This window comes from Vulpes vulpes, chromosome 9, assembly GCF_048418805.1.
Source record: "Vulpes vulpes isolate BD-2025 chromosome 9, VulVul3, whole genome shotgun sequence".
Classification (NCBI taxonomy): Eukaryota; Metazoa; Chordata; class Mammalia; order Carnivora; family Canidae; genus Vulpes; species Vulpes vulpes.
In genome coordinates, this window is record NC_132788.1 from 66,087,980 (window position 1) to 66,101,466 (window position 13,487).

The following is a 13,487-nucleotide window of genomic DNA, read 5'->3' on the forward strand; positions in this document are numbered from 1 at the left end:
CTAGGGAAGCACTCTTTCTCATTCACCCTCATAGGAAGATGTATCAAACATTAAAAGAGTAAACAACTTCTAATGTGAAATAAGAAAGCTACTGGCTTCCAAAGTGGCAAATACTGGCTTCTGAAGCTAAAATTCTGCTTATTATCAATAACCATGAGTTGAAAGTAGTCTCAATCTCACTAGATACCAGTGAATGCAAATAAAAAAAAATATGATTCTATTTCATGCTTATAATATTAACAAAGATTAAAAAGCATCACAATATTCAGTCAGCAAAGACCAGGAGAAACAAAGTTCTCATTTACAACTGGTGGGAGTGTGCACCAAAATATCCAATCTAGAATTGCTTGGTAAAGCTGAAAATATGCATGCTCGCCAATTCAACACTTCACTCCTGATATGAAATGGAAACTCTTACTCATATGCAATGCTTTTGAATAAGGATGCTCCCGGACATGAAAAACAAAATTGTGGCATACGATGTAATATCAAGGAGCAATGAAAGCACAGCATAATAAAATGGAACCCCGCTCAGCTGTCAAAATTAGAGAAGTACATCTACCGTCATTAATACAAACACATCTCAGAAGCAATACAAAATAAATAAGGCAGGTTTCAGAATGGAACTTAGAATAAAGTACCAATTACATAAATTTCCAGGAGCTGGCAAAATAGTCTGTATTTTTTATGAATGCATACAAATGGAGTAAAATACATTGAAATTGTGGAAGATTACTTACACACTGTATGCATGAATGGGAGTGAGGGGCAGGGAACACAGGAGGGAATAAAGAGCACTAGAATGGCCAAGTTTTACTCATTAAAAAAATGCCATAAGCACTTCGCCATCTTCCCTTCTCTTTTCTTTGAAAAATTTCTATTGGCTCTCTTCCCCCTTCTTGCCTTCCCTGAGGTGGTAGGGCCAGCAGGACTTAAAGCTGGAACCAGGGAGACCCTGGCGCTGATGGAGGTAACCAGCAGTGAGCAAACAGGTACACCCCCTAGGGAACAGACAGTGAGCAAACAGGTACAGTCCCCAGGGAAAGGCCAGCCAGGTTTCTCTGTCATGGGAGGGAGCTGCATATGTGGAAATGTGAAGGCTACAATAACCCAATGGTGTTGGAATGGAATTGCAAGTACTGATGTGGACTCAAAGTTTCATTACAAATCTGCACAGATGGATACAGAAATAGAGAAGATACATGGGTGCCTATATACAAATATACAGATAAATGTGAATATGCACACTTGTTTCCTAGCTCTGTCTGCCAAAGTTCTAAGGAGGTTAGCACTACTATCTCTATGCAGATAAAGGACCTGGGACATAAAGAGGTATATAACTTGGCCAAATAAAAAACCTAGGGGCACTTGGGTGGCTCAGTGGTTGAGTGTCTGCCTTCAGTCCAGGTCGTGATCCTGGGGTCGTGGGATTGAGTCCCGCATCAGACTTCCCGCAGGGAGCCTGCTTCTCCCTCTGCCTATGTCTCTACCTCTCCCAGAATAAATAAATAAAATCCTTAAAAAGAAAAAAAAAGTCAAAAACCTAGTGTGTAGGAAGGTCAGAATTTGAACCCAAGCAGTCTGACCATACAGTCTGACTCCTAAATACTACAATATGCATGTATGTGCTGTGCTGCTACAGGCAAATAAACTGTTCTGCCCACCTGGCCAGGACCTGAAATCAATTCCCTCTGTAAGTGTCAATGAGACCTCATACTCCAAACTCCTAAAATGCACATCATTTGCTAGACAGGTAACAACTTATGACTCCCTGGAACAATCAACAAGTAACCAATAAAATCCTCATTGATTCTTTTCATGGCACCCCAAACTGAGCCCGAAGGGACTTCTCGTGACCTGTAGTAGCTGAGAACGTCCCGGTCTTCCTTTTGGCCTTCTTTAGCGTCTTGTGCCAGTTCCCTCACACTCTTGCTGCGGATCTCTTTGTTGCTGTCTCTCCAGAAGAGCCACACCTCCTCTTCATCTTCTCCTGCTTCTAGAGCATTCTCTCCAGTAGAAACACCCTCAAATTCAAAACGAGAAAGAACCAACCTGGAAAATAAGAGAAAGAGGGAAAACTCACTCCATCGAAATACTTGCTGATCCTGGATCAACTGTGGCAATACACTGAAATTTAGCTTCACTTTCAGCAGAAAGACAGAGATGACCATTTTTTGTTCCTCAGCGGCAGGATCACAAAAAGCCAAACATTAACTTCTTCCTATACTTTATGCCAGTGGTTCTCAAGCAAGGTGATTCTATCTCCCTTGCACCCTCTCCAGGAGACCTGTGGCAATGTTGGCAGACATTTGGACATTTTTGTTTGTCACAACTGAACAGGAGGAGTACTACAGGCATCTACTGGGTAGAAACCAAGGATGCTGCTAAACACACAGGACAGTCCCCAAAGACAATTATTCAGGCCCAATATCATATGCTGAAGTTGCATTAGCGTTAAGCCCCTAATTAAGTCATGCATGAGAAACAAACAAACAAAATCGCTAGCTTAGGGCCTAATTGAGTTTGAGGTTTTGTTTTGATTTGTTTTCTAAACACTGGCCTTTATTACCGGCATTGTACTTACCAGGAAAACCGTTCCCTTGCTAAAAATGAATCACTACTATTACCAAAGTTTCTCTGTACCACTAAACACTTTTGAACAGTGATAATTTAAAAAGCTCTTCCCTGCAGTATCTTAATATCATCAATGAATTACCTCCTTTACATTTTAAAACTAATAATCATACGTTAAGAGCCTTAAGCTCTTAAAATTAAACCAAGTGTGTACAAAATGCTCTCTGGTGAATACACTTAGTTTTAAACCAGTGTGCAAAAGTAAGTATAGAGGAGGCCACTCCAGAAGCAAACTTAATTCCCTTATCCAAGACCTTTGCATTAGACAGATCTCATGCCAGCCTGTCTGACTTCAGACCAAGTCTTCACCCAAAAGGGTGAAGTTCTCTTAGCCAGGAGTGCAGACATCCACTGAACCGTACAAGCTCTATCTAAATCCTTTTCTCATCTGTATCTTAAATCCCAAGACTACTCCCTTCCCCACTCACTTGGTCTCAATTAGGATGTCGGCATTGGTTGGATTCAGCACGGCTTTACATATTAGTTCTTGAGTCACTGGGATCGATTTGTTCATGGACACACAGAGGTCAGAGAGATAATCTAAGAATCTGTCGAGAAAGAGAAAGCAAACAAAACATTTTCTGTAGCCAGAGCGGAGGTTTGGCTCTTGGAGCCTGACTCTTCTTAAGTGGACAGTCCATACCTTGGACAAAAGAAATCAGAGACATTTCAGGTTTGAGTGCCAGCATCTACAGCACCACCAGGAACCCAGTCGCCATAAGAAAAGAAAGAAAGAGGCAGAAGAGGAAAGCGGCCATGACTGGGGCAGATGGTGAAGTGATGAGGCAAAAATGAAAAGAAGGAAGACAAGGAAGACATTCACATAAGGAAGCAGTGGATGGAGGGGGACCAGAGAAGTTAGGAAAGGCTCTGAGGCCTGAGTTGGAATCCCTGTGCTGATTCTCCTTTAGTTATGTTCTGATATGCAGTGTGACTTGGAGAAATTTCTTGACCTTGCTGTATTACACTCTTCTCATCCACAGAAGAGGATAATGTATAACCTCAGAGAACTGTCCTGAAGATTAAATAAGCTAATTCATGTCAAGTGCTGGTTTAGTTCACTCCCTGGTACATGAGAATGCTCCACAAAGCATTATTTATCTTCATGGGTGGGAGGAGTCATTTTGTAACAACACTATCAGCTCTCCAGTGTGATTGTTCACGATATCTATATTATAAGCTATTTCCTACTTCTAAAATGTTGTGGATCTTTTTTTATATATATAAAAAATATTTATTTATTTGAGAAAGAGAGAGAAAGCACGAGCAGGGGAAAGGGCAGAGGGAGAGGGAGAAGCAGACTCCCTGTCGAGCAGGGAGCCCAATGTGGAGCTCGATCCCAGGACCCCAGGATCATGACCTGAGGTGAAGGCAGGTACTAAACCGACTGAGTCACCCAGTTGCCCCAATGTTGTGGATCTGAATCAGGAGAAGAAAAGAGGGAAGAGAGGAAGAAGGTGGGGAGATCTATGAGAATGAGAAATGATAGAATCCTAACATAAAATATAAACACTCAAGTAACAACTAAGATTGCAAAAAAAACTCTTATGATATTTGGGGGAAGTGTTCTAACTGATAATTGGGGGGTACTACATGGTCACTGAGTGGCCAGTGCTATCTGCCATTGACTGAGCATCTGTGAAGTACCAGGTACTTCACATGCATTTATTCTCATTCAATTTTCATAACCATCCATTTAGCATAGAAGGAAATTGAAGCTCAAGGGGAAAGTGAAGGTCACCCAGCTGGTAAATGTTAGAGCTAGGATTCCACCACAGGTCTGTTCTTTCCGCTACTCATCCAAGAGCCTCTCAAGACTGGCCTGAATGACATCTGCCCCTGGCAGCCCTCAAAAAGGAAACCCAGCCCAAAGCACCATGACTGGTTCGGTCAGACACATTCTGCCAATCAGGCCCACCTCCGCCTCACCTGGGCTCCCTGTTCTTTCGCACCAGACTGACAAACGTGTCGATCTCAGCAGCGGTGATGTGTTTTTCCAGGAGTTTTCTGTTATTGTGAAGCAGGGCAGTGATGGTGTCTTCGGCCAACACATCGTAGCCAATCTGTTTCTGCATGAAGCCAAACTGCTTGGCTATGTACTCCTTTTAAGGAAGGAAAGAAAGGTTGACAGAGAGAACAAAAAATATTAAGGTCAACCCAAAACAGGAAAACAGCAACAGTCCCTGATGAGAATGATTGTTTGTAAGGGAAATCCTAGTGGAGCATCTTTCCACAACTTTCTAATCTAGGATAGCAGCTGCAAACTCCCCCACATCCTTCATTTTACTAAACCTGCCACACAAATGTAATTAAGCAAATTATCCTGTATGTACAGATGGGCATTTTAGTAAGTGCACAGTATAAATATTAATGTGGTGACTTATTTTCCTAAAAGGTCAAAAGCTGTTTTTTAGCTCTGATTTTATTACTAATTCAAGAGGATTTAACTGTGCCTTGCTCCTCTATGCTGCTGAATAAATATACTTAAGCCTACCTAGCTATTTAGAACAATATCCCATTCTGTATTCTTTAACTGGGGTGAAAATACATTTTTATAGCCAATGGTAGCAGAAGCAAGTTAGGAATACCTAAGCCAGTCAACCAGATTCATAGAACCTATGACAACATCTCTGGCTTCTCTCTTTGAGGATCAGACATGATGTTCCAGAACAATATATGAGGAACTCAGGGAAGCCTCTTAAAGATATTTGCTTCTTTCTATTCAAAAATATTTCCCTTCCCAAGACAATTTGTTTATTGAAAGTTCCAAAAGCCCTTGAAACTTGGCTTAATTTTTTAAAATTAATTCCAAAAACCTAAAGACTACTCAGAGTGTCCACAGTGGACACTGGACACTTTTCAGCCCATGCTCAATAAGGATGCACATTTAGGAATTCACCAGCCCTCAAAGATACACTTATGCCAAGTGGCATAGAATCCATAAATAATAAGCAGAGATAGTCAATGTAGCAGCAGTAAGAGGGAATGGTTTGGTCTTTTCATGTAGAAGCAAAATGTGCTGGCACACACTACAGGCTCCAATGCATCATCATCTGAAGATAGCAGAGAAAGAGAATAAAATCTCTTTGGCACTATTTGAGTATGGTATTGACACATCGCAGGTGGATTTAAAGCAATCAGAGCACCCAAAGACCACCTGTCCAGACTAATGAACACAACATCATAGATATAGGATACTTTTAATTTCAACAATACCAAAGGCAAAGTCAAAAGCTTAGCAATATTTGCTAACAACGTTATATCTAAAACTTCAGAGCATTGCTTAACACTATCTTCATGAAAAAATATAAAAAACCTTAATTACAGAGAAAAGCTTAAATTTAAAGGCCAGATATTGTGGCAGTCAAAAGTTTACAAACAAAAGCTTTTTGTAACACAACGCAGAGACTGGGAATCAAGGTTTTCATAAGCATCATCTATGCACCTACAGTACTTTACGTAACATAGTGTAGGGCCTCTCAACCTCAGCACTACTGACTATCGGGCTGGATAACTATTTGCAGACGGGGATGTCCTGTGCATTCCTGGATATTTAGTAGCATCAGTGGCTTCTACCCACTAGGTGCCAGGAGCACCTCCAAGTTGTGACACTCAAAAGGGTCCCCTGAAATTGTCAAATACTTCCTGGGGGACAATATTAGTCCCAGCTGAGAACTACTAAATGTGGTAACACAGTTCACAAGCTTCCTTAAAATACCAAAGTAATGGGAAACCCCAGAGAGGTTAGAACATTTATTTCATGGGGAGAGGATAATATATATAGTGCCATGACATAGACAAGGACTTAGAATGTCATAAAATATGAGCCAAAATCAAAATAAAGTTACCAGCAGACATGTAGACTATGGAAGGGAGCAGAAAGAAAAGATTCCACTCTTCCTTTAATATAAACCCATGTAATCATTTTCCATAAGGCAATAAAAATGTAATACCAATGCCAAAAGAAAACTCTCATTGAAAGGTGGCTGCAGAAGGGAACTTCTCTGGCATCTTTCTTAAGGACTCTATCTTCTGAGGCTTGCAAAAATTTATTTCCTTTCTAAGCGTGAACTTAATAAACTAATCTCTAGTCATTAAGTAACTATAGATGTGAGACTTAAAACTCATGAGGCGAGTACATGAACTTCAAGGATGAAGCTGCCCATTACTTCCCATCCATCCCAAATACCAACCTGGTTTTTTCTGTAGTCTTGCTGGGAGTGTCTCAGGACCCTGTAGCAGAGCCGGCAGATATGCCTGAATGGGGCATGCCGCTGATCCCCAAGCTCCTCCAGCCGCAGCATGGGGCCATCGCCACAGTCTGTGAATGGGGCTTGTAACAACTTGAAGATCTGATTGTGAGAAGGAAGAATGAATGCTGCCATCATTTACAGAGTTAATGGCTAACCCTTGGTCTTAAACTAATACAACCTCACAGGTGATGGGACTGCACAGGCAAATCTTTCTAGATCAATATCAATAATCTGAAAATTACACGCAATCCATCAACTGAGACTGGCTACTCACTGAATTCAGGCCACCTGGACCTCATTGGTCCTCAAACACTTGCAAGTGTGGTGTGTAGGGCAGTGGTTAAAAGTATAGACTTTGGAATTAGCAAATTTTAAGTTGAACTCACTCCTGCATTATTCCCTGGTGGTATAAAAGCACAGTCAAGGTAGCTTTTGGTTTTCTCATCAGTAAAATGGAAAGAATATCACTGAGTTACAAGGGGGTCTTAAGGATAAAGTAGATAATTATTGTCAGTTGCATAAATATAGTGCTCAGTGAAGGCTTCTGCCATGGAATCTGATCATTCTGGCCCCTCAAGGAATTACCACTGTGGAAATGAGCATTGGCATTAAGCCAAAGGTCTACTCTGGGAGTCATCCCATGGAACAGCTGAACATAATTTATTCTTGGACTGGAAATCCTTGCTGAAACATGATGGAGTTTTAATAAATTTTGTCTATCATCAACTGACAGGAGAAAGGATTCTCAAATCCCAAGTTCCCATGGAGAACTACAGGACTAGTAATGAATAGGTTTCTCCTTGGATTTTAGTGGCCAGGAATTTCTAAGCCAAGTATGTAGCCAATATATAGCTGTAGAGAACTATATGGTATGCATTTCTGTGCACTTCATCTACTCTTGTCACTTACCTCCCTATAATTTATCTTTACACCAGTTTATTTAAATTTATACCAGGTAATACTATCTGTATTTGTCCAGTAAGCCATTTATTCATTCTTTATGGTAAGACTTTGTGATGGTTTATAGAGGTCACTATTTATTAAATACTCCAAATCTTCCCAGACATATGAAATAACCTTAAGGACACAGAGAACTTGTTAGTGTTTTTGACGAAAATGAAGTCGTCAAATGAACACTTCTTGGAGTTCCCAACAGGTAAATTCTCACATGTTGATAGTCAACTAGTATGTTTTCAACTGAACTGAGCTAGGAAGTCATGAAAATTTACAGAGGAATCTTAGATGCATATTACTAAATGAAAGAACATAGAAGTAAATACTGTATGATTCCAACTATATGACATTCTGGAAAAGGCTAAACTATGATAGCAGTAAAAGGATCAGTGGTTGCCAGGGGTTGAGGGGAATGAGGGATGAATAGGCACAGCACAGAAGATTTTTAGGACAGTGAAAATATTCTGCATAATACTGTAATAATGTATATGTAATTATACATTGGCCTAAACCCAAATAGTAAGTGTACAAACACCAAGAGCAAACCTTAATGTAAACTATAGATTTGGGGGGATTATGATGTGTCAATGCAGGTTTAACAACTGTAACAAATGTACCACTACAGTGGTGAATGTTAATGATAGGTAGGGCTATGCATGTGTGTGGGCAGGAGGTATAAACTTTGTGCTGTCCACTCACTATTGTTATGAACTCAAAACTGCTCTATAAAATCAAGTCTGTTTTCTTGAAAAGTCAGTTGATCAAGCCTTCCAGGTGGGAGCCATCCATGCCCTCTGTAAAAGCAGTGAGCCTACTGATTTCTTACAAAGACTGCAGGTATGTCGCATCTCACAGACCTGCTTGAGGATATTCTGTTCTCTCATCAGCTTCTGCCGCTCCCTGTTGGGCTTGGAGAATACCACTTCAAGTACGTCTTGACCAGAGTTAGTGCCACCAGTGACAAAGTAAACCAAGTCTTCCAGTAGCTTGGTTACAGACCTTAGGGAGAAAGAAGCTATTAGAGATGGGGAACAGTCAACATCCAATAGGTTGGAAGCTTCACCTTAGAAGACTTTAGCCCTGATGAGTCAGTTAAACACAAGCAGATCCATTCTTCCCAATTTCCTTAAACATGACAACCAATTACCAAAAAGAGTAAAATACACACAATACATTATTGTCCACAAAAGGATAACCACCTTCACAAAATATAAGCCATCAAATTTTATTTCAGAGTAACAGTGGCCCCTAACATTTACTTAGGTAGCCTCAGAAGCCAAATTAGAGACAAAGAAAAAAGATGATCTTTTCAACTTTAGAGACTCAAAGAAGTCAATGGGGTTCTTGAAAATCACAAGTAGAAGCCACATATAAAGGCTACGGCCTGTTCCTCTCACATAAAACTGTTCAGAGTTGGCATTTAGTCTTTCTGCAAGCAAGGGATTAAAAAAAATCCAGGGGCTGAGGATGAGTGTGTCTGGTTCTTGTGGGAAGCCTCACCTTCTTTCATTCTGGGTGATGGTGCCTTTCTCCAGCTTCCCAGCTATGGAGCCCAGCACCTTGCTGGCATCATTGGCAAAATCCAGGTCCCGAACCTCAGCAGGAGAAACTGGAACTATGGCAAAAGCTTCCTTATCCTCTTTCACAGGGGAGGTGCCAATCTGAAAAGCAAAATGGTCTTCATGGAACTGTCTTTTGGATTGAGAGAGCAAAACTTCAAACAAGCACTATATTTACGGGACACTGGGCTATCCAAAAAGCTGGAGCTATACCTTGCCGTTAAAATCAACAAGACATAGGAACATATCTGGAAAGAAGTACTTCAAATTACTAACAGTTGTTACCTCTCTAGAGACTCTTACTGTGGGGAAGCATGAAGCAGAAAATGGGCTCTGGTATCATTTCATGCCTCCATTTATTTATTTATTTGTTTATTTTAAAGATTTTATTTATGTATGTATGTATGTATGTATGTATTTATTTATTTATTTATTTATGAGAGACACAGAGAGAGAGAGGCAGAGACACAGGCAGAGGGAGAAGCAGGCTCCATGCAGGGAGCCCAACATGGGACTCAATCCTGGTCCCCAGGATCACACCCCGGGCCGAAGGCAGCACCAAACCGCTGAGCCACCCAGGCTACCCCATACCTCCATTTATTAAAGGAAGCGTGTTAAGACTGTTGTAATTTAAAAACATGTTTATAAATACATAAGGAAAAGGCAAATAAGCAAAATGGTAATTACTGACTCAGTATTATAAGGGTAGACAATGTACCATTCCTTCAATTTTTCTATATACCTGAAAATGTTCATAAAAATAGAAGAAAAAAATTCCAACAACCTCCCCCATCACTAAAAAAAATTTCACTTTTTAAAAACAAAATCCCTATGTTTGTGAATTTATGTTCTATGACCCTGGAAAAGGTAGTGAAGGAGAGGTGGGCCTCTGGGAGAGAAATTAAAGGGGCTGAGAGAACTTTTAAAAAAATGTATATTTAAATACACAGAGAGATAAAGAAATAATAAAGATTGGGGAAAGCTGATTAGGTATCTGATGCGCCTCAAGGCACAAGCAAACATTCCCTGAGCTAAAATCATCCTTCAAACAGACAAGAAATCCAGACAATTGCTCAATCTTTAGGGCAAAAGCCATGGAATAAAAAGTTCTGGTTATTTCAAAAAGCCTGGGCTTGCTTTAGCCAGGTCCCATGGAGAGAATTCTTTCACTGCATTCAACTTTGTCCATGACCACACACTGGCCAAACCAACAAAACACAGCTCCCTATTCCCCCATCTGTTCTCAAAGGAGCTTTTTCATTAGGGAGCACAAGACCAAAGGAGACAGCCAAGTTCCAGAACTTACTTTAAGCATCACGGGTTTCTCTTCTTCCTTGTCGATGGGGATATTTGTGCTGTGAACCCAGGTATTAGTGCACAGGTGTCTCAGCCGGACATAGGAGTTTCTAAAGGGGAAAAAAAAGAAAAAGGATTTGGAGGACAGGAATTTTTAGGTTCTCTATAGCCCCTGGCCTAAAATATATTCTATCAAAATACAGAGGGATACCAAAATGGTTTTTTGCTACATACACTAGACAATATAGACTAAGGAGAAAATGTCTGCATACTGAGATGTATTCTAATATGCTTACAATAAGAAATCATAATGATTCTAACATTGGAATATGCTGTATTTCTAAATACAAGATCATTCCTATGGAAAAGTATCTCAGAACAAACTGAGCATGAGACAGGGTAATAAAAAGTATTTACCGAGTATATATTAACATGTATCATGAGAGATGATGAAGCAACACTTGAAATTTTCATATGGATCAATAAAGCAAAAAATAAAATTACTAGGATAAAATGAGTTAATATTTAATAATCTTGTGGTAGGGAAAGCCATTGGAAACATCTGGCAACATACTAGGGTCATAAATTTTAAAAGATGGATACACCTTAAAATACAGTTTAAATTTTGTATCTTCCATAAAGAAAAAAAAATCATGAACAAAGTTTAAAGAGAAAGGACAGACAACCTGGGAAAATGAAAGAATATCACATGGCATATAAAGGTGATTAACCTGCATTTATAAGGAGATCTTTAAAATCAGTAAGAAAAGAACATCAATACTGGAAATGAAAATGAGACAAGAACATAAGCCAGTAATTTAATAAAGCAAAATATAAATGGCCAATAAACTTGGAAGTATACATTCAATCTCCTTTGTATACAATTTATACAAATTAAAACTATATATCATCTTACTGTATCATATTCCAAAGATCTTAGAGACTGACATAACCCAGTATTTATAAGAGCTTAGGGAAATGATCTGTCCTCACTCCTGGTGGGAACACTGGAAGGGAGTCTGGCACTTTATAAAACAAGTACAATGTATATATCTTTTTATCTAGCAATCCCATTTTTAGATTTTTCACTTAAGAGATGACAGTACAAGTACAAATAAAAACAAAGCATTATTTACAATACTGAAAAACTGTAAACAATCCAATGTCTCAATAATGGACTAATTATAGTACATTCACTAGAATACTAGTTATTTTAAATGATTATAATTGATATATACTTGGAAATATATACAAAATATATTCAATGGAAAATGTAAAAATGCCTCATAATTCTATTTATAATAAATTATATACATGTTATTTGTGTGCCCAGAGACCTAAAACTACATAAACAGTAATGTTAACAGTTATCTCTCAATAGTAAATTTTACATAATTTTTGCTTCTTTGCTCTCCATGACACTAACAAATTTTTGTAGTTGTTGTTTTATAGTGAACATGGATAATTTTACCATGCTTTTCAATTTTGCTTTAGGGAAATAGAAATAATGGCTTAGTTCTTGCATCAGGAATCTACCACATTAGTGAGAAAAGATCAATGTACATCAAGCAATAGTAAGTAACAGGAAATGCACATTAAAAAACATTAAGTTGGGAGACAGTCAAGTACTGAAGGACTTTCAGAGGAGGAGATTAATGAGGCTTCAGGAAGTCATGGAAGTTTTTTTTGTTACAGAAAACTTGAGTGAACTCTGAACACTGGTGGGGCTGGGACAGACAAGGGACCATAGAAGTCATTTGTGTTAAGAGGAGTTTAGAGCAATGGTACTGACATGGAAAAGAGGTGGGATGGGGAGAGCATCAGACCAGACATGTATCTTCAGTACATCCTCTCTGCCTTCTGCTTTCCCTCATTCTAACAGCCCTGAACATTATAAATAAGGGCAACCATAGTGATATTTACGTTAACTAGAACAAATATACATGAAAAAACACAAATAAGAAATCTGATAGAGATTTGCAATTCTTTTTTCTTCTGAGTGACTTGCACTCATTTTCTTAATTTCAAATTATAACCAAAGCTTGCAGCTTAGGTTTTTAATGGATAAGTACATTCTATAAAGTTCTAGGTCAAATTATATTTAAGATACAAAGGGCATTCTATCAATTCATCCTAAGTCCCAATCCCAATCCTTAACTCAAAAGCCATGAGATCAGGACAATTATAAAACAGTCACAAAGTTGGATGCTCTCCCAATGTTCATGTAATGCATCTATTTCACGTATATTGCAATTTAATTATCTTATTTAGTATATCCAGGATTTGCTATTATCCTTTTCACATTTTGATTTGGAAAGATTCTTTTTTAAAAAGAAATATTTTATTTACTTATTCATGAGAGAGAGAGAGAGAGAGAGAGAGAGAGAGAGAGAGGCAGAAACAAAGGCAGAGAGAGAAACAGGCTCCATGCAAGGAGCCCGTTGTGGGACTCAATCCCAGGACTCCAGGATCACGCCCTGGGCCATAGGCAGGCCCTCAACTGCTGAGCCACCCAGGCGTCGCCTTGTAACCAACCAGTGGCCATCACAAAAATTCCTTTGCTGATACCATTTCAGAGACATTCATTTATCTACTTTCAGACTTCCTGATCTTCAAACAAGCAATATTTAGCACAATGTTAAGATACAGGGAAATGAGTATACTACCCCTAAGGTTTTTTTTATCCCTCCACAGGACCAATGAATAAGAAGCCCATTTAATTGTGGCTCTTAGGTTGTTGGTCAAAGGCAAGAACAGATAAAAGAAAATTTTAAAGCTAAGACCAAGTTCA

General features: G+C 39.1%; 1 protein-coding gene across 8 annotated transcripts in view; it reads right to left on the minus strand.

Annotated features, from left to right (window-relative positions):
* The window catches only part of ITPR1 (inositol 1,4,5-trisphosphate receptor type 1), a 318,610-nt gene that overhangs the window by 159,131 nt on the left and 145,992 nt on the right, over positions 1-13,487 (minus strand). For all 8 annotated transcript variants that reach the window (XM_072720366.1, XM_072720372.1, XM_072720371.1 and 5 more), the window contains 7 exons: positions 10,707-10,806; positions 9,342-9,502; positions 8,699-8,840; positions 6,828-6,986; positions 4,564-4,736; positions 3,063-3,182; positions 1,858-2,052 (listed from right to left, as the gene is read on the minus strand). In XM_072720366.1, the coding sequence (XP_072576467.1) occupies positions 1,858-2,052; positions 3,063-3,182; positions 4,564-4,736; positions 6,828-6,986; positions 8,699-8,840; positions 9,342-9,502; positions 10,707-10,806 (1,050 nt within the window). The remainder of the gene's footprint in view (positions 1-1,857; positions 2,053-3,062; positions 3,183-4,563; positions 4,737-6,827; positions 6,987-8,698; positions 8,841-9,341; positions 9,503-10,706; positions 10,807-13,487) is intronic.